This window comes from Poromitra crassiceps (genome assembly GCF_964638095.1).
Source record: "Poromitra crassiceps genome assembly, chromosome: 13".
NCBI lineage: Eukaryota > Metazoa > Chordata > Actinopteri > Beryciformes > Melamphaidae > Poromitra > Poromitra crassiceps.
This window is the reverse complement of record NC_139644.1, coordinates 2,951,530-2,973,752: the sequence shown is the minus strand read 5'-3', so window position 1 is coordinate 2,973,752 and position 22,223 is coordinate 2,951,530. Positions and strand designations below refer to the sequence as shown.

At 43.3% G+C, this 22,223-nt stretch overlaps 1 protein-coding gene across 2 annotated transcripts in view; it reads right to left on the bottom strand.

Annotated features, from left to right (window-relative positions):
- The window catches only part of cdc27 (cell division cycle 27), an 89,367-nt gene that overhangs the window by 18,762 nt on the left and 48,382 nt on the right, over positions 1 to 22,223 (bottom strand). For both annotated transcript variants that reach the window (XM_083649420.1, XM_083649421.1), the window contains exons 9-14: positions 21,367 to 21,476; positions 14,385 to 14,484; positions 11,358 to 11,538; positions 3,594 to 3,766; positions 3,320 to 3,472; positions 2,622 to 2,702 (exon numbers count right to left, since the gene is read on the bottom strand). In XM_083649420.1, the coding sequence (XP_083505546.1) occupies positions 2,622 to 2,702; positions 3,320 to 3,472; positions 3,594 to 3,766; positions 11,358 to 11,538; positions 14,385 to 14,484; positions 21,367 to 21,476 (798 nt within the window). The remainder of the gene's footprint in view (positions 1 to 2,621; positions 2,703 to 3,319; positions 3,473 to 3,593; positions 3,767 to 11,357; positions 11,539 to 14,384; positions 14,485 to 21,366; positions 21,477 to 22,223) is intronic.

The following is a 22,223-nucleotide window of genomic DNA, read 5'->3' as shown; positions in this document are numbered from 1 at the left end:
CTGATGGGAAGCATGTCTTTCGCTATCATCTTTGCGATGAGGACATTTGTTTGCTCTTTCGCAGATGATTGTGCATAGTTGACGTCGACTTATGATATGCCAGCTTTGCCTGACAGAGTTTGCACTGCACTTCATTTTCGCTTAGTTTTTCAAAGTGGTTCCACACAGAACTCTGTTGGCAGCTTCAGCAGGCGCAACAAGCAAGCTTCTCCACGAGTTACAAGCGCATGCAAGCAGGAAGGGAGCACTCATTCTTACTCTCTGGTCACACACCGGTCTCAGAGCGCTGTAGCACCTTAGAGCGGAAGGCCGTGGAACCGGTAAGGGAAAACACTGTATAAGTAAGACAAGATTCTCAATAAACGATTTTAGACTTTCAATAATAAAAATAGATTTTGATAATAAAAACGATTATTCGAAAAATGTGTTGCCCATCCCTGATATCACGTTAACAAGCATGAAAATGGCGGTCGGGAGGTCACAGTGACCTTGAACTTTGACCACCAAAATTCTACTCAGTTCATCCTTGAGTCGAGGTCACAGTGACTTTGAACTTTGACCACCAAAATCTACTCAGTTCATCCTTGAGTCGAGGTCACAGTGACCTTGAACTTTGACGTTTGACCACCAAACTCTACTCAGTTCATCCTTGAGCCCAAGTGGAGATTTGAGCCAAATTTGACAAAATTTCATCAAGGCCTTCCTGAGATATCTCATTAACGAGCATGAAAATGGTCACAGTGACCTTGAACTTTGACGACCAAAATCGAATCAGTTCATCCTCGAGTCCAATTGGACATTTGAGCCAGATTTGAAGCAATTCCGTCAAGGCGTTCCTGAGATATCGTGTTAACGAACATTGGACGTACGGATGGACAACCCGAAAACCATAAGGCCTGGCTATCGCCGGCGGAGGCATAAAAATGTTGATCCGATTAATTACTTAGAAATAAAAAGTTAAGAAAATAGGGTCCAGGTTGAAAAAGTACCGAAATTATCCTTTAACATAACTATAATGTAGTTACTCCAGTGAACTTAACATAACTATAATGTAGTTACTCCAGTGAACTTAACATAACTATAATGTAGTTACTCCAGTGAACTTAACATAACTATAATGTAGTTACTCCAGTGAACTTAACATAACTATAATGTAGAGTTACTCCAGTGAACTTAACATAACTATAATGTAGTTACTCCAGTGAACTTAACATAACTATAATGTAGTTACTCCAGTGAACTTAACATAACTATAATGTAGAGTTACTCCAGTGAACTTAACATAACTATAATGTAGAGTTACTCCAGTGAACTTAACATAACTATAATGTAGAGTTACTCCAGTGAACTTAACATAACTATAATGTAGTTACTCCAGTGAACTTAACACATTCACTGCCAGCCGTTTTTTCAATACTGTAGGTAGCTTCTGCCAAGGTTTTTTTTTGAGGATTCTGGCTCATCTTTCAAGAGCCGAGGATTCTTTTCTGTTAGGATTTTGTGAACACAAAATATCTCAAAAGAACTAATAGAATGTGTGCTTTCTCTGTCTAAAAGAGTTAGTTTGTAGAGTTAGTAGTTATGTAGGCATTAGCAGTTGAATACAGCATGGTTTCAGCGTCTGAAAATGAAAGGTGAGAAAAATGCCTTTTTGTGAAATTCGATAGAACAGTCACTTTAACCATTTATTTTTGGCATCAGTAAGACGTCAGACATCTAAACAATAGTTTTGAACAGTAATTTCCTCCATAACAGCAGGAAACCCCCCTCTCCTTCAAACTCCTCCCTCCGTGTGTGTTCTCCTCCCTCCGTGGCTGCAGCGGGCGGGTGTGTGACAAGCGAGTTTCTGTTGTCTGTGCTGCCTGGCTGCCCCTCGTCGGGCGAGTCTGGATGGGCTCGCTCGTTTCTTGGGGTTTCGGTTGAGAGCTTTGATGAAGCTTTTGCGATTCTGGGCTTTATGCTGCGTGTTTCAAAGTGTGTTCCACCCAGTCTATTTTTGGAACCCCCCACCGTTGTGCGCCACCGTTGTGCTCCAGCGCGAAAGCGTTTTCGCCTACAGTATGAGAATGGCTTCCTCAAGCTTTTCCCTGCAGTTTTGGCTCAGCTTTCAATAGTCTGGAGAGCACTGTCGCCACTTAGTGGGTCGGTGGAATGGGTTGTACACGTTCGGTGGCTCTCATATTTTTATAGGAGATGTAAAAGGGTTAGATCAACGTCCCACCGTCAAAATTTTTTTTTTTTTGACGAGTTGACTCGCCATTGGCAGTCAACCGTTGGTTTCTGCTTGACGAGTTGACTCGCCAATGGCAGTGAACGTGTTAACATAACTATAATGTAGTTACTCCAGTGAACTTAACATAACTATAATGTAGAGTTACTCCAGTGAACTTAACATAACTATAATGTAGTTACTCCAGTGAACTTAACATAACTATAATGTAGAGTTACTCCAGTGAACTTAACATAACTATAATGTAGTTATTGCAGTGAACTTAACATAACTATAATGTAGAGTTACTCCAGTGAACTTAACATAACTATAATGTAGTTATTGCAGTGAACTTATAATTAGTTACTATAGTGGAGGGTGTGTGTGATGAACTATGGTAACAACCGTTTACCTGGATGGCTCTCTGGAAGAACTTAATGGCAATGTCGTGTTCCCTCTGCAGGCTGAAACAGTTTCCTGCTACACACCATGCCTAGACAGACAGGCAGACAGAGTGAGAGAGACAGACAGAGGGACAGACAGACAGACAGGCAGACAGAGGGACAGAGAGACAGACGGGCAGACAGACAGAGGGACAGAGAGAGAGAGACAGAGGTTCAATGGAAGCCATGGAGGTGGGGCTAAAGGTTAGGAGGATTTCTCATCAATCTTAGGGTAATGGAATGTTTGATCATGGCCAGGAAGAACTGAAGCACTTTTCACACTGAAGGAGGGTGGGGCTTCTGACTATAAACAGCTTTCACACTGAAGGAGGGTGGGGCTTCTGACTATAAACAGCTTTTTCATAATTGTGTGATGCTGTAGTTTACAGTGATTTTACAATGGATGGCTAAGAGGGCTTTATGGCATGCCACGCTGCTTTACGGCACGCCGCGTTGCGTCTTAGCCATTATAAAATCACTGTGAACCACGCGGCCTGCTTCATTTGCTTATTTCGTGTCAGCTATTGTATTAGCAAGGCAATTTAGAATGTTTATGTTGTCAAGTTAAAACCGTCTATTAAGGGCATATAGCTTCTGAACAGGTTCATGTAAAACCATCAAACCCTGTGAATTCACTGGACAATAGGACTGAGATTGAGGTTCTTACCTCGGGACAGTTCTTGTCCATGTCGGTCAGGTCTTTGGACAGAGCGGACAGAGCCACGTCTTTCTGCAGATGCCACAGAGTGGTGGAATAGATCTCCATCCCTTCAACTCTGTAGGACTCGATACGACGCACCTCGCTGAACATGCGCTCCGCCTACAAACATCATCTCGTTACTCCTGAACCCAGTTTTGTGCTCACAGGTCACATGTCAACCCACACCAAACACCTGGAAATGTGTGGGCCTGGTGTGTGTGTATGTGTGTGTGTGTGTTACCTGTGTGTATTCGGCCAGTTCAAAGTAGGCTGTTCCGATGTGAGTGAGCACCCAGCCTGTGTTGTAGTGCTGGGGGGGCAGAGAGCTCAGGATGCTCACAGCTTCTCTGCAGTTGTATGAGCACAGCGCCTGGTAACCACGGCCCAGCTCCCTTAGCAACGCCATCACACCATCTGCACACAGACACACACACACACAGACAGACAGACAGACACAGACACACAGACACACACACACACACAAAGTGAACTACAGTGAAAGGCTGGAAGTTAAAACTCAGTACATGTTAGATGTGTTCTCAGCTAGGGTTAGGTTAGTCTCCTGTGGTCAGGCCTGCTGTCCTATAAAGTGGCGGCAAGCCTCTGCTTGGCTGGGCTGTAACAGGATTCCGGCTCTCTGCGTGCTAGGGCTGTCAAAGAAGATTCTATATTCAAATATAAAAATTAAAATAATATTCGAATATGAACATTAATATTTTAGATTATTTATATTATTTTATTTTATTTTTTAACCAGGTAAAAAACCTGGCCAAGAGGGCAACATAAAAACATACATTGTTTGCAATTGTTAATTTGTGAAAAATAATTGTAACTATGTCTAGGCAGGTGGAGTCAGACCTGGGGCATTGGTCATCTCTCTCCAATTCACTTCAAGCTCGAGCTTCCATTATAAAGATGAACATCCTGCCACACAGATTTTTGTAGCTCCATGCTACCTTTATCACCTCCTGCCCGTCACTGCGATACATTGCATAATGTGACCACAAAAGATATCTGAAATCGATTTAGAAACTTACCGGTATGTTGGTTCATATTTCCTGTTCTTTTTATTCTTGACTGTTCTGTTCTGTTGTTTATGATGCTATGTGTTATTGTGTTGTCCTGTTTCGACAAGAACAGGGAAAGAAGTGTTTGCACTTTTACATGGATATCCCTTGGATGTTGTTCTTGTTTATCTAGAATAAAATCAAACCTCTGGCGGCCTATTGTTCTATTGTTGGCGTGGCAGTCACTGGAGAAGGAGACTAGCCCGTGCAGACTTCAGGACATTATTTTCTCCAACATTCCTCTCAAAACCTGTAGAGTCAACTATGACCCTATAATCTCTCATCTTATCGCCACTTTTAGAACTGTTGAATTAATCTCATGCCAATATATCACTGAAATACCATAATCATATACCAGGGTTCCCCAAATAGCGGCCCCTGTGTGGCCCTGCACACCTTGTGAAGTAGGCCCCACCCACAGAATTTTGGAAGTGGATTATATCTATTTATCGGCTTTTCCAAATGTATTGGAAATAAAGACAGAAATTGGCGTGGCCTATATCAGTAGATGCGATAAGACCCAAGGAATCCAGGGAAAAAATAATTTTGATTGTGGACCTTACGGTTCAAAAGTTATGGACCAAAACGTAAAGAGGGCTGTTATAGCGCCACCATCAGGTCAATTGGTGCATTTTTTCATGGATAATAAAAGGCCCATCTGTGAACCTTCCTACTAAGTTTGGTCGCTCTGGATCATATGGTTTTTGAGATACAGCTAATTTAATGCAAGATTTTTCACAACCACTTTTAGTGAATGGGAAAAAAAAATCTCGAATAGCGCCCAGACCGCTTGACGAATCCCTTAGCAAAGACATAGCATACCTGTCATCAATGAGCCGCACGTTTTGAGAAGGGGCTAGATTCCATCAAAGACCTACAGTATATATAGATGATCATTTTGCATCCTTTGATCTACTGAGAAGGACATTTGAGTTGTCCGGCACAAACTGGCTCAGATTTCTGCAAATCAGAAATGATGTTCGGGCCAAGATTCAAACCTTTGAAACGCTCCCAAATGAACATGCCTTTTTCGATGTTTTGCTGAGCCCTCCTCACTCCAAGCATCTTATTTCTAGATTTCTATGTCTATTTGATAACCGCATCATGGCCTCTACTGAGAGGATTAGAGAAGCGTGGTGTGAAAGATGTGGCAGTTATTACGTCCCAAAATTGGTGGCAGATATAAAGAAGAAGACAAATGAATTGTAAAGACCCCCTAAAGTCAAAAATCTATTGTTCTTCTTGTTCCTTCAGTTTGATGTCTGAGCTTCTCTGTGCAGAGTTTGACAGTAGAAGACTGTTTTCACAATCATCTGCTGAAAGTGGAAAGTTTCTCTGAGCTCACTGAAAAGGTGGTTTTCAACAAGCATGATTTGTGACATCACGAATCCTTGAGCCAATCACTGTTCAGCAGTGTTGGGCAGTAACGCGTTACTTAGTAACGCGTTACTGTAATTAGTTCCAAAACAGTAATTAGATTACAGTTACTAATCCAAGTAACGCATGCGTTACTGCGTTACATCATTGCCTGCCAGAATGCAGTGTTTTCTATGTAAAAGAAGAAAAGAAAACATTTTATCCTCACGGACTCAGGTAGACCTGTCGCGCACACATATACATCATCTATGACGTGTATGTGCGCGCGACAGCGTCAGAGCGTGCACACCGGCTTTCAAAACAAACCGAAGCATGATGGAGTCAGAAGAAGGAGACGAGCAAGAGAAATATGCGTTCAAAAGCTGGACCATTATTGTCCTTTGTAAACTATGTGCGAGCAGCTTGGCAGATGCTACCTATTTGCACTCTTGACTCGCCCTCATATCGATGCATCATAGAGAAAATACTTAGCCACGAAGAACAATATCAAGCTGCCACACAGAGAAAGACGTTTGCTGGCTACCTCGAGAGAGAATATGCGGGGATGGAGGTTAAATTGAAGGCGACGCTGGGTGAGGTAGACTTGGGTGTAACAGTTCACTGGATTAACAGATACACTTTGGGTAAGTGTTGTACACTTTGTTACTTCCTAACCTTCTCGTCAAAGTCTTCTGACCTAGTCAGACGGCCCAGGGAATGTTGACAGATCATCATGACTTTTCTTTCAGCAACGAAGCTTGAAACGTTTGCATTGAGGTTGTTGTTTTATTACCACTCGTCTCCGACAGTAACAGCAACCACTCACGTTATCTATCTGTCTGACTGTCATTTCACGTCTTTTCCAGTGTGAAGCTAGCCAGTCTTAACACAGCACTTCCTGTTCTTTCTAACCGAATTTCAAAGTAAAATGCCTTTGGCGTTTCTTTTAACATTGCCTATGTAATACCAAAGCGAAAATAATGAATACAGTGACATGCTAGAAATGTAACAACTTAAGTGTAAGGTATTTGGGGTAAAAAAAAGTAACAAGTAACGTACCTAGTTACTTTTTGAAAAAGTAATCAGTAAAGTAACTTTTATTACTTTTTTAAGGAGTAATCAGTAATCAGTAACTAATTACTTTTCCAGAGTAACTTGCCCAACACTGCTGTTCAGTATTCAGCAGTTAAAGCCCCAACACATTCTCACTCGCAATTTGTCATATACTGCAGATCGGTCAGGAACCCTTCTTTTTGTCACTTTGTCACGAGCTGGGAGTGAGAATGTGTTGAAATCCTGTGTTGTATGCTGTGATTGGCTAGTTAGGTTCTAGATCACCCTGATTGGTTGCTTTGGATTTTTTAATGAGGCAGAAGTAGGGGAAGTCATTTTAAGGATTTTAACAAGATAATTTAAGCTTTTTGTGGGAAAAACCATCAGACACAAATTATTATTCAAAGTTGAGTATTTTATATACATCTTGAAACATGGCTTTAGGGGGACTTTAAGAATTGTGCCTTGCTTTCAGCAAGCACAATAATAATTGATAAAAAACACATTGTTTGCCTAAAAACATTACAAAAGTTTGAGCTTTGAGTTTGATTACCGTAATTTCCGCACTATAAGCCGCACCGGAGTATAAGCCGCAGCAGCAAAATTGCCTGTTTGTTACATATATAAGCCGCACCGGACTATAAGCCGCAGGTGTTTTAATGTTTTTTTTTTTTTTTTTGTGTTTTAATGTTTAATTACCATATGTAAGGGTTCATGCACAGAGGGGATTGTCGGGAAAGAGATGGCTGTTTGAGGAAGCTCCCATTTATTAACATTTCAACAAAACAACATAACACAACACCACCTGTGTTTTTTTTTACAGTGCACACAGTGTCCGCGGTGTGGTGAAAAGAGGGCAAGAGAGGAAATTAAAACAGAAGTGGATTTATAGTTAGAAAGAGTGTTAAAAAAGAGAGAATTCAGGTTTTTTTTTTTTCGAAAAAATCCATAGATAAGCCGCACCGTTATATAAGCCGCAGGGCCAAAAAACGGGGAAAATAGTCCGAAATTTACGGTACAAACATTTGAGCTATGTGAAGAAATTCCATCAAGGCTTTACACAGATCTTGCGTGAACGATCTTGAAAATGGCGTTCGTGAGGTCACAGTGCCCTTGACCTTTGACCACCAAAAGGACCGCAATGGAAACAAGCTTTTAGCTTTATTGTGTATTTATCGTTTGGATAGCGGTGGGCCTATGTACATACAGTATGTATGATATGTATATGTGTTCATTGTCAATAAAGTCTTCAATCAATCAATGCCCAGCATAACGTTAGTTTGTGGGGCAGCTCATTCACTGAATCACCACACTAGGGATGTCAATTTTCGGTTAATTTCACTTTCGATTAACCGACGCTAATAATCGATTAACCTATCGGTTAATTCATAATTTTTTAATATTAAAAAAAAAAAAAAAAAAAAAAAAAATTTTTTTTTTTTGTCTATTTACTCAATGAACTCATGCCCAAACAAGGCGTGTCTATTTAGATGCTGAAATGTTAATGCTTTTTGTGTTAGAATTTCTAACACAAAAAGCATTAACAAGCATTAACAAAAAGCATCAACATTTCAACACAAATTCTTTTTGTGTTAGAATTTGTAACACAAAAAGCATTAACATTTCAGCATCTAAATAGACACGCCTTGTTTGGGCATGAGCTCATTGAGTAAATAGACCAAAAAAAAAAAAAAAAAAAAAAAAAAAAAAATTTTATTTTTTTTTAAATATTAACTGATAGACCGACAGCAATAACCGAACAACGACGTTAGCGACGGTTAATCGATTAACGGTTAACCGTTGACATCCCTACACCACACGTTAAACAACTCTGAAATACACGTTACCAAACCTTTTTTTGTTTGAGAAGGCTGGCAACGCTAGGCTACGTCATCAAAATAAAACGTCACCATGTCTGCAATTGTAAACTACTGCTTGCGCTCATACCGTGTGTGTGTGTGACAGTTTTAACATTATAATTATTACCTGTGTGCCTTGAAAATAAGGTGGTTCAAAATAAAGTGGTTAAATGCAAACTTTTTTTCTCAAGTTCTTTTTTAAATTGATAAAAACGGGTCATGAAAAATTATCAATAATTATCGATATCGAGTTGACTGATATGAAATATTTTATATCGATGTACTTTTAGCTATATCGCCCAGTCCTAAACTGACCGTCTGTTGGGATGTGGCTAGGTGTGTCTGCTACCTACAAGGTACAACCCCTAGGTGGACAGACACTCCCACTCTTTTTTTTACACTTGCTTTGTCCGCCATTTTTTCCCAGCGCGCTAAAATCTGTACTGTGTACCGAAACATGTCGAAAGTTAGACAGAGATACTGTAACTGTTCTGTTGTTGGTTGCAAAATCCAACACAAAGCTCTCTTTCAGGTCCCAGCATTGGAGGAGAGAAAGAGTGGTTACCGTAGTTTTTTTTTTTTTATGGCAATTTTCCAGCTGGAGTTCCTGACTAATTTATGTTTGTGAAAACCACTTATCGTCCGACTGCTTCCACAACGAGGGACAGTACAAAGCTGGTTTAGCTAGTAAACAGCCTTATTGATGGATCCATACCAACAGTACAAAGCTGGTTTAGCTAGTAAACAGCCTTATTGATGGATCCATACCAACAGTACAAAGCTGGTTTAGCTAGTAAACAGCCTTATTGATGGATCCATACCAACAGTACAAAGCTGGTTTAGCTAGTAAACAGCCTTATTGATGGATCCATACCAACAGTACAAAGCTGGTTTAGCTAGTAAACAGCCTTATTGATGGATCCATACCAACAGTACAAAGCTGGTTTAGCTAGTAAACAGCCTTATTGATGGATCCATACCAACAGTACGTTTAGCTAGTAAACAGCCTTATTGATGGATCCATACCAACAGTACAAAGCTGGTTTAGCTAGTAAACAGCCTTATTGATGGATCCATACCAACAGTACAAAGCTGGTTTAGCTAGTAAACAGCCTTATTGATGGATCTATACCAACAGTACAAAGCTGGTTTAGCTAGTAAACAGCCTTATTGATGGATCCATACCAACAGTACAAAGCTGGTTTAGCTAGTAAACAGCCTTATTGATGGATCCATACCAACAGTACAAAGCTGGTTTAGCTAGTAAACAGCCTTATTGATGGATCCATACCAACAGTACGTTTAGCTAGTAAACAGCCTTATTGATGGATCCATACCAACAGTACAAAGCTGGTTTAGCTAGTAAACAGCCTTATTGATGGATCCATACCAACAGTACAAAGCTGGTTTAGCTAGTAAACAGCCTTATTGATGGATCCATACCAACAGTACAAAGCTGGTTTAGCTAGTAAACAGCCTTATTGATGGATCCATACCAACAGTACAAAGCTGGTTTAGCTAGTAAACAGCCTTATTGATGGATCCATACCAACAGTACAAAGCTGGTTTAGCTAGTAAACAGCCTTATTGATGGATCCATACCAACAGTACAAAGCTGGTTTAGCTAGTAAACAGCCTTATTGATGGATCCATACCAACAGTACAAAGCTGGTTTAGCTAGTAAACAGCCTTATTGATGGATCCATACCAACAGTACAAAGCTGGTTTAGCTAGTAAACAGCCTTATTGATGGATCCATACCAACAGTACAAAGCTGGTTTAGCTAGTAAACAGCCTTATTGATGGATCCATACCAACAGTACAAAGCTGGTTTAGCTAGTAAACAGCCTTATTGATGGATCCATACCAACAGTACAAAGCTGGTTTAGCTAGTAAACAGCCTTATTGATGGATCCATACCAACAGTACAAAGCTGGTTTAGCTAGTAAACAGCCTTATTGATGGATCCATACCAACAGTACAAAGCTGGTTTAGCTAGTAAACAGCCTTATTGATGGATCCATACCAACAGTACAAAGCTGGTTTAGCTAGTAAACAGCCTTATTGATGGATCCATACCAACAGTACAAAGCTGGTTTAGCTAGTAAACAGCCTTATTGATGGATCCATACCAACAGTACAAAGCTGGTTTAGCTAGTAAACAGCCTTATTGATGGATCCATACCAACAGTACAAAGCTGGTTTAGCTAGTAAACAGCCTTATTGATGGATCCATACCAACAGTACAAAGCTGGTTTAGCTAGTAAACAGCCTTATTGATGGATCCATACCAACAGTACAAAGCTGGTTTAGCTAGTAAACAGCCTTATTGATGGATCCATACCAACAGTACAAAGCTGGTTTAGCTAGTAAACAGCCTTATTGATGGATCTATACCAACAGTACATGACACAACAACAGCAGATGTGCAAACGTTAAGTGTCTAGCCACTTTGTGGATCTAGGTTATTCCAAGTAAGGAGCTTGATAATATGTCACGCTGTGCTTGTGCTAATGTGTATGTGTGGGGGGTAAACTAGCATTATGGTAGCAATGCAAATAGCATCGGCTAAGACAGAGTGTGCCTGTTGTGAAAAAGAGGAAGCTTCTTAGTTAAAGTCAGCAAATGGGGGTGGGGGTGAATCACTGCATCTCGAACTATGAGCAGTACCTGCTGCCTGTCTCTGATACTGTGGGGTCTTGTCCAGACTGGGAGCACTGGGGTCCAGCCTCAAGATGTCCAGGCTGTCGTTCAGGTTGCTGCTGTTTGACGTCTGTTTGGCTGATTTACATTTAGTCTTCCTGTTGGGGATCTTAGTGGGAAACTTCATCTTCAACTTCTTACTGTTCTCCTATAGACAGACAGGCAGAGGGAGAGAGACAGCCAGACAGACCAGCAGAGGGAGAGAGACAGCCAGACAGACCAGCAGGAGAGAGACAGCCAGACAGACCAGCAGAGGAAGAGAGACAGGCAGACAGACCAGCAGAGGGAGAGAGACAGCCAGACAGACCAGCAGAGGGAGAGAGACAGGCAGACAGAGCAGCAGGAGAGAGACAGCCAGACAGACCAGCAGAGGAAGAGAGACAGACAGACAGGCAGAGGGAGAGAGACAGCCAGACAGACCAGCAGAGGGAGAGAGACAGCCAGACAGACCAGCAGGAGAGAGACAGCCAGACAGACCAGCAGAGGAAGAGAGACAGGCAGACAGACCAGCAGAGGGAGAGAGACAGACAGACAGACCAGCAGAGGAAGAGAGACAAGCAGACAGACCAGCAGAGGAGGAGAGACAGCCAGACAGACCAGCAGAGGAAGAGAGACAGCCAGACAGACCAGCAGAGGGAGAGAGACAGGCAGACAGACCAGCAGAGGGAGAGAGACAGCCAGACAGACCAGCAGAGGGAGAGAGACAGGCAGGCAGACCAGCAGAGGGAGAGAGACAGCCAGACAGACCAGCAGAGGAAGAGAGACAGGCAGACAGACCAGCAGAGGAGGAGAGACAGCCAGACAGACCAGCAGAGGAAGAGAGACAGCCAGACAGACCAGCAGAGGGAGAGAGACAGGCAGACAGACCAGCAGAGGGAGAGAGACAGCCAGACAGACCAGCAGAGGGAGAGAGACAGGCAGGCAGACCAGCAGAGGGAGAGAGACAGGCAGACAGACCAGCAGAGGGAGAGAGACAGCCAGACAGACCAGCAGAGGGAGAGAGACAGCCAGACAGACCAGCAGAGGGAGAGAGACAGCCAGACAGACCAGCAGAGGGAGAGAGACAGCCAGACAGACCAGCAGAGGGAGAGAGACAGCCAGACAGACCAGCAGAGGGAGAGAGACAGCCAGACAGACCAGCAGAGAAAGAGAGACAGCCAGACAGACCAGCAGGAGAGAGACAGCCAGACAGACCAGCAGAGGAAGAGAGACAGGCAGACAGACCAGCAGAGGGAGAGAGACAGGCAGACAGACCAGCAGAGGGAGAGAGACAGCCAGACAGACCAGCAGAGGGAGAGAGACAGCCAGACAGACCAGCAGGAGAGAGACAGCCAGACAGACCAGCAGGAGAGAGACAGGCAGACAGACCAGCAGAGGGAGAGAGACAGACAGACAGGCAGAGGGAGAGAGACAGCCAGACAGACCAGCAGAGGGAGAGAGACAGGCAGACAGACCAGCAGAGGGAGAGAGACAGACAGACAGGCAGAGGGAGAGAGACAGGCAGACAGACCAGCAGAGGAAGAGAGACAGGCAGACAGACCAGCAGAGGGAGAGAGACAGGCAGACAGACCAGCAGAGGAAGAGAGACAGACAGACAGGCAGAGGGAGAGAGACAGGCAGACAGACCAGCAGAGGAGGAGAGACAGGCAGGCAGACGGGGGGGCAGAGTAGTAACATAGGGTTAATACTTTTTTGATGCTTCTACTTTCCCTATACCTGTCCCCTCTACCTCTAGAATAGAATAGAGTAGAATATATATATTTTCTAATCTCGCCAAGGTGTGTTTGCACACACAAGAAAATTGACATGCTGTGGTTGATGCACAGGTAACGTAGTGTGTAGGGCTGCCCTCAACCAAAGATTATCCTGGTCGACCAGAAATCGACCACAGCTCCGACCAATCGATTGGTCGAAACAGGGTCTTAAAAAAAAAATAAAAAAAAATTGCAGTGTACTTTTTAGCGTTGTTAACATTACCTGAATAGACAGACTGATCAGCGTGCAATGGAACACCTGGCCACCTGCTCAGTTCAGAGAAAGCCTGTGCGACGGTTATGTAACATTAGCACATGTGGCATGGTTAATTAGTTGGCAGAAAGGACAGCTTTTGCGATTTATTCCAGTAACATGCTAACATCTTATAACAGCCTGTCTAACATTACCGGAATTGGAGTGCATCTCTGACGACTGTCAGTCTCATCTCATAAGGTGCGTACTGCGCTCGTTAACAGCTCAAGAGCTTGTTAACAGCTGATGGTGGCTGCGTGCTGAAACGTGTCCATTGTTTGCGCTGATAGCTGAGCCATTTAATTGTTAATTCCATCGCTCTGCTGGTTGTTCTCCTTTCTGCCAACTGTGGTTGCCGCGTGATTTCTATTCGCACATAGGATAAGCAATAACCACGCCCTGTGGCGCCGGGATTGGCCAGGAGCATTGAAGCTTGGGACTAAAGTACCTGGGGTTTTTCATATTTTAAAATAAAGATGTTTAAAAAACTATAAACTACTACTAAAAAACAATTATTATGCTTATTATTATTATTATTACTATGCTAAGGAAGGTAGGTGACCATAATTAATTTCAATGTCCGCTCTCGAAATCGCTGTCCGTTCTCAAGAGCTATTGAGTTGGTTCATGAAATGGCTGGGCTGCGTGCCCTCCAGTGTTGCTCCTGGCCAATCCCGGCGCCACAGGGCGTGGTTATTGCTTATCCTATGTGCGAATAGAAATCACGCGTGGTTGCCTGTCTCTAGCCTGGATCACTTCCTGTGTGCTTCTAGAAAAGGTCCGTGTTGCAACTTGCTTCCGCGGCACATTACTTCGTTCCGGATCGCTTTTATTTTTATGAAATTGAATTTCTCCTACGAAATGCTTAACACCAGCGATTGTTCGACCAACGTGAATCTCGTCGACCAAACAATAAACCAATCTACCTGGAGGGGGCAGCCCTAGTAGTGTGTAGTAGACATGTGCAGTGTGTAGCCCTGTGTGTACCTTTGCAGTAGAGCTGGCACTAGTAAACAGTCTGGAACTTCTTCTGGGTTGAATATTGGGAGGAGCAGACAGACTGGGACTGAGGACCTGAGGGGAGCCACTGAAAGAGAGACAGACAGGCCATCAGACAGACAGACAGACAGATAGCACTGAGAGACAGACAGGCCATCAGACAGACAGATAGCACTGAGAGACAGACAGGCCATCAGACAGACAGATAGTACTGAGAGACAGACAGGTCATCAGACAAAGACAGATAGCACTGAGAGACAGACAGGCCATCAGACAAACAGACAGCACTGAGAGACAAACAGACAGGCCATCAGACAGACAGACAGACAGCCAGCACTGAGAGACAGACAGGCCATCAGACAGACAGCCAGCACTGAGAGACAGACAGGTCATCAGACAAACAGACAGCACTGAGAGACAGACAGATAGCACTGAGAGACAGACAGATAGCACTGAGAGACAGACAGACAGATAGCACTGAGAGACAGACAGACAGACAGATAGCACCGAGAGACAAACAGACAGATAGCACAGAGACAAACAGGCCAGTGTTTCCTCAGAATCAGAATCACTTTTATTGCCACAGTATGCAAGATTAGCGTCATTATGCAGCGTAGCGGTCATGTCAATATTCAGAGATAAAGAAATGATGGTCTCGACCTAGTTTCAAGATGAAGACCAGACACGCTGCCTCACGCCACACGTAATCTAGTGACACAGCGACCTCATCATCACACGTAATCCTAGCGTGACGACAAGTGCAGTAATCCCAGCGTGACGTTCGCGTGACACACTTGCCTAGGTGATGCCGTTAATGTCGTCAGTGCAGTAATCCCAGCGTGACTAGTACAATATACATAATACATATGATTTACATTGAATTTACATGAATTTCCAATCCAAGTTAAATAGGCATTACATTAAATATGAATTACAGTCTAAGCCGTGCACGATGTAGTTAGCAAAAGTAATCTAATGGTGTAAATCTGGTAGAAGAAGCAGCTGTAATACTTTAACCCCATTGATACCTGATGCAGCATTTGCGTGTACACCATAGTATCGCGATATTTTGCCTGACGATATTGTATCGATATTTGGACGCCAAGTATCGTTTTTTTTTTTTTTTTGCAGGCCATGCCATGCCAGGCCACCTGTGCTGCCTGGCTGCTGGCGGCCGCTCTTTGGGCGAGTCTGCATGGGGCTCGTTCGTTTCGGTTGTGAGCTCAGCTGGAATGAAGCTGCGTGCGATTGTGGGCTTTCTGCCGGTGTTTCAAAGTGTGTTGCACCCATAATCTATTATGCAAATTTGCAATCCCCCACCGCCAGCTCCCAGCGCGAAAGCGAAAGCGTTTTCGCCAATCCATTTTACAGTATGAGAATGGTTTCCTCGCGTGTTCCCCTGCAGTTTTGGCTCGGCTTTTTCTAGTCTGGAGAGCACTGTCGCCACTTAGTGGGTCGGTGGAATGGGTTGTACACGTTCGGTGGCTCTCATATTTTTATAGGAGATGTAAAAGGGTTAGATCAACGTCCCACCGTCAATTTTTTTTTTTGACGAGTTGACTCGCCATTGGCAGTCAACCGTTGGTTTCTGCTTGACGAGTTGACTCGCCAATGGCAGTGAACGTGTTAATTTCAAGCTGAATTCTTACCCAGAGAAAAGGTACAGCACTGAAAATGTAACAAGCAATAGTTTTTTAACCATCTTTATTTTAAAAGATGAAAAACCCCAGGTGCTTTAGTCCCAAGCTTCAATGGTCCTGGCCAATCCCGGCGCCACAGGGCGTGGTTATTGCTTATCCTATGTGGGGTTAGAAATCACGCCTCATTTGTGTGTGTATCCCTTTAAGACCGCAAACCGCGTCGGTTCGCGGTCTTAAAGGGATACACACACAAATGCTGCATCAGGTATCAATGGGTTAAGTGAGGAGTGAAGCCCAGCTGCAAGGCGACGTTTGGTGGGGGGCCATGCTCCATTCCCCCCAGCAGCAGCAGGAGGGGGCGGGGCTTAATAGGTGGGCATGTCGTACAATGGCGCCGGCCGGAGGATTGCACGGATTTACTTTTCTATAACAGCATGTGCTTTGCACCATTTAGTTCTCCATAAATGTTATGTTATTTAATCATGTCATGTTTGTTTGTAGCGTTTGTAACTTTGTGCTGCTTTTCTTGGCCAGGTCCCCCAAAAAACGAAATACCGTAAATTCCGGACTATAAGGCGCACCGGTCTATAAGCCGCACCTTCAAAGTTGACTATTTTTTTCTTATATAAGCCGCACCGGTCTATAAGCCGCGGGTGTTTTGATGTTTAATTACCATATGTAAGGCTTCGTGCACAGAGGGGATTGTCGGGAAAGAGATGGCTGTTTGGGGAAGCTCCCATTTATTAACATTTCAACAAAACAAAAGTCAGGTCACTAATCCCCAGACAAAATCACACATTGTGAGATGCTTAAAAATCACCATCGGCGGGAGCTTTACTCCCGATGCTGTGCAGCCAAGAACACAAGTGAAATTCGTTCTCTCGTGACCTGTGGTTCTCAACGTGATGGACGATTCACCTTTCTTGTTAACAGTCCTAGTGAGAGGCAGGTCGAACGTCAAAGGCACTTCATCCATATTTATGATCTGCTCCGGTCCGATGGAATATTCCTTGATCTTTCTTTGTGTGAATTCGCCGAAGTTTGTAATTTTCTCCTGGTAGTCGGGAGGGAGTTGCTGACACAGTCGTCCGCGCCCTGACGGACAGTCCCTTTCGTCTCGGGTTTGTGCATGATCCTTTGCTGCTGCTGCTGTTGTTGTTCCTGTCTCGCTAGTCGCTACTGTCTCAGACATGGCTTTCAGGCTCAATCGCCGCCATCGTCGTAACACAGCCAGTTCTCCATCTTTTGAAGCATGATGTTAGATTACAACGAGCTAGTTGTGTGGCTTAGCCTTCCAAAATGTTGCTGTTAGTTTTTTAGAATGTAATACATAGAATTGGGAATGTTACATTCAATTTCATTCAGACTGTCTTTCAGGCTCAATCGCTGCCTTTTTCCCCCCGGAGCGAGGGAGGAGGGAGGGTGTTTTACCGTAGTGGCTGAGAGAGAGTAGTGGCACAGTGCTCCAATCAGGTCGCGAGGCACATTTTTTGCAACATCATCCAATCAGGGTCTCGCTCTCATAATGTCTGTCTTGCTCTCGTTCTGCCTCATACCAACATCCATAGATTTTGGAGGTTCCCGAGTGGCCGTTTGCTGGAAAAATCCATAGATAAGCCGCACCGTTATATAAGCCGCAGGGGGCAAAAAAGGCCAAAAAACGGGAAAAAAGCCGCGGCTTATAGTCCGGAATTTACGGTATGTTATTTCAGTTCTATTTAAATACTTTGCTAGAAACTATCCATCTTAACTCATTGAGTGCCAATGACGACTTTAGTCGTCAATTCGAATAGTAACGTAGAGTGCCAAAGACGACTAAAGTCGTCAATTGCGTTTTTTGACGGTGGGACGTGGATCAAAGCCTCGTGCATCTCCTGTACAAATATTGTAGCTATTGGAGGTCTATAACCTATTTTACCGACCCAGTAGGTGGCGACAGTGCTCTCCAGATGACAGAAAGGTCCGGAAAACTACAGCAAAAAGCCGTGATCAAAGAGAAGCCGATGCATGCTGCAGCCAGAGCCATATAGATTGCTCTGTCTGCAGCTGAAGTCGGGCTGCGAACATCAGTCAATCCGCGCGCACACAACTGAGCTCCTCTGCCTCTGTCTGTCTGTCTGCATATAGTTTCTCCACACGATTACCCGCCAGAAAGGCAGCACCCAACGCCGAAGGGCCAAACCTATCCCTGCAGTCCCGTTTGGCATTTCCTTGTCGCGCTGGGAGACGGCCGGGAGCTGCCCGGCGCAAAAACGGAGGCTCCGAAAATAGACTGGGTGCGTGTGGGGAGGAGTTTGCAGCTAAGGCGGGTAGAGGGGGGTGGGGCACGCAGGCTCCACAGAACTACACCATGTCACTACATCAGAAAATATTAGCTAGCGTCAGTGAATGTGCTTGAAATGCTGCATTTCACAAAAGGCGGAATATCTCAGCTTATAATTTGAAAACTGTCTTTTTGCTCAAAACAGCCTATCTTCTCCGGCTCATAACTAAAGAAGGGAAAATGGGATCAATAAACTTTTTTTTGCAGATGATAGAAGAGAGTCTCCTCGTTCTTTGTGCGTGTTCGGTGTTTACATAGTAATATCACACAATATTCTGTGGGCCTCGAGAAATCACTGAAAACGCTCTGAAACTCTGGCACTGGGAGCTTCCGTTCTCCAAAAGTGGCTGGCACTCAATGAGTTAAGATACACTACCAGTCAAAAGGTTTGACACCATATTTTTCTTCCCTTTTTACCCATTAGAATAGTAAAGACATCACAACTATAAAATAACACAAATGGAATTATGCTGTGACCAAAGAAGTGAAATAAATCAAAGCTATCTTATATTTTAGATTCTTTAAAGTAGCCGCCCTTTGACCTGATGGAAAGTTATATAGTTACATTAGTTAGTGTTACTCAGTCACCATTTCTTGGTATCACAAGGCATTTTCACATCAAACCAGTCAACTGACATGAGTCAGTCTCATCAACACTTTAACAATAGTCTCTGGGGCAATGGGCAGTTTTGTACTTTTGACTTTGTTCAGATAGCGTTTTAAACACCGATTGATCTGGGGCCGAGCAATTGTGAAAGACAAGTCACGTTCTGCAACGTTACGTTCTGTAACGTTACGTTCTGCAACGTTACGTTCTGTAACGTTACGTGCACACTTTTTTTAATGGCAAACACGGTCAGATGCAGCTTTGTGATCAAAGTCAGCAGCACGCAACCTTGCCCTACTCATGAGCCACATTGACCAAAAGAAATCTTTGAAATCCAAAAAAGTCCCTTTCCTCTTTTTATTTTTTTCAGATTTTTATTTATTTGGTACACAGAAGGATCTGTATCCTTATGGAGAAGGCTCAGAATCACAGTATCATCCGCAAATTAAAACAATAATAATAAATTATTGGGATGTACTTTCCTGCAGTCATTGTACAGTATACAATGTATTGGTGAAGATGCAGAGCCTTGTGGGACCCCTGTGTTGCAGTGTTTGGTCTCTGACAGTGTCCCATTAAGCTTCACTTGCTGTGTTCGATTCATTAAAAAATAATATAACAATTTAATTTGGGTAGGACTAACACTAATATCTTTCAGCTTCAACAAATCAACAAATAAAAGACAAGCTAATTGAGATGTACTCTAACTTTTCGCACAAATTCTTTCCTGAGCAGGGACACTAGATTTTTTGTTTACATTTCACAATAACTGAGGTCAGAGCTACAAGACGGAAATCATTATTGAGTGTGGCACAAGGCTTTTGAGACAATGGTGATATGATTAACTTTGTCCACAATGCTGGGACAGTGTGAGTATTCAACGACCATTGGAATATAGGAGGCCATTGCTGTTGTCAATTCTTCTGCACAGCTTTAAACAGGGTTCATACACATTTTGACCAATGGATTTCCATGACTTTAAACCAAGTTTCCATGACCAAACATTTTGTAAAGTCTTGGTGTATACATGAAAAATTCAGTGAGTAAAAATATTCTATGCAATGTAACTACTAACAGATGACAATAATTGAAAAACGAACATGGTCATTTAGTACTAAAATACGTTACTAGCCCCAACAGTGACGACAACAAAGATCTTGAGTGGGGCTGGGTGATATGGACCAAAAATCATATTTCAGTATTTTTAGGCTGAATGGCTAAAGGTGATATATCTCGGTATTTTCTACAAAGTGGGCTAGATTTTCATTTGTAAATTGGGCCAGGCGATATGGACTCTTACAAAATATATTTACACAATGTGATTTTTGATGTCAATAAACTCACTGATGAATTGGGCTGCTTGTAACAGCAGCTCCGCTCTCGTGCTTTTCCGCTTCACAGCAGCACTTTACAGCACAGATTGCATTTAGCGCGTGGTCTGTCTTTCGTGAGCCATAATTGGTACTTACCTTTGAAATGCCACATATTGATGAAGCTGCACTTCCCTGGCATGTGTCGCGGCATAGTACGACTTTGCTAACTGCTACGTGCTAACGTTACCTAAGCTGGAGCCAGCAGGCAGATATAGGCTAGTGGGCATGCCTGTAACTCACTGAATTCACTTCTCACACACAACAGAAACACAGCGACGGTTAACGTTACGTGCCGTGCCAATTTACACTATACTATTTTTATGCTTTGAACTCGGTGTAAATGAACGTCATGCAAATATTTATTAAACAAATTTCCATGACTTTTCCAAAACCTTGTCGGATTTAATTTTTTTCCAAAACTTGTCCATGACCTGGAAATTGAATTCACATTTTCTTGATTTTCCAGACTTTTCCATGACCTTACGAACCCTGTTTAAAGCAAAAAAGCCGACAGTCCCTCTGGGCCCATGGACTTGGCACTGAACATGAGGTGGGTCCACTTGCAGCCAGCAGGTGGCATCAGTGTCTGGCAGGGACTTTAGGATATTTTCACACTCCAGGGAAAAGTTTTGTAAATCAAACCTCAAGTAGAAGTCCTTCAGCTCGTTTGATTTTTGTTCCTCATCCAACACACACACACACACACACACACACACACACACCGAACTGCCTTAAAATACACAGCCCCACCCTCTCCTGTCTACCCGGCCCCTCCCCCTGCCACCCCTCTCTGTATCCCTGCTCCCCTTTGCTATGTGTCTCTTTCTGTTCCTTGTTTGTTTTATGGCGACTCATACTGTCTTTGGGTCATTGGAAAAGCGCTTTATAAGTTACATGAATTATTATTATTATTATGGGAAGCTCTCCATGATGCCGGGGTCGTGAGGATGCAATGCGCAAAACGCTAATTTGAAAACGGGTTAATGTGTATGTGATGAGTGAAGCTCTGTGATTGGTTGTTAGTTACCTGGTGTGAGGAGCAGAGCTCTGTGATTGGTTGAAGGGGATAGGTAGAACCTCCCTGCTGTTTCCACTCTGACTGAAGACCGACTTTGACTGACTTATCCTGGAAACAGACTGGAGAGACACACACAGGTCAGGAGAGATACAGACAGGTCAGGAGAGACACAGACAGGTCAGGAGAGATACAGACAGGTCAGGAGAGACACAGACAGGTCAGGAGAGATACAGACAGGTCAGGAGAGACACAGACAGGTCAGGAGAGACACAGACAGGTCAGGAGAGATACAGACAGGTCAGGAGAGACACAGACAGGTCAGGAGAGACACACACAGGTCAGGAGAGATACAGACAGGTCAGGAGAGACACAGACAGGTCAGGAGAGACACAGACAGGTCAGGGGAATTTATTGATACAGATACAATACCGCTTATCAATACTAGTCTCCATAATTTGTTGCAAAAAATTAAGAAACAACATGAAAAGATGTGAAAAAATGCAACAGTTATTTTGTTATTACTTATTACAAGTTAAATTCCCGAGAAGGCCTATTTCACCGCTGTGAATATATGATGATTTATTCAACCTTAGGCAACCTATGTAGTAGAAATATGCAATTATTATTTTTTAATTGGAGCCCTTTGACCAGAGAAAACGGCTGTAGTTTCCCCCATGTCACTCTTAAGGGGGAATCATACTAGAACACTCAGAATGGGTGACTGACTGGAAACAACACCACCAAGACAAAATTGGCTGGATGAAATCTCTTTACTGGGACATATTTTCATTTACTAAATGTTTTCTTCATCGAGTCTGGATATGTTGTAGGGGTGTAGGGTTGTAGGTTGTTGTAGGTTGTTGTAG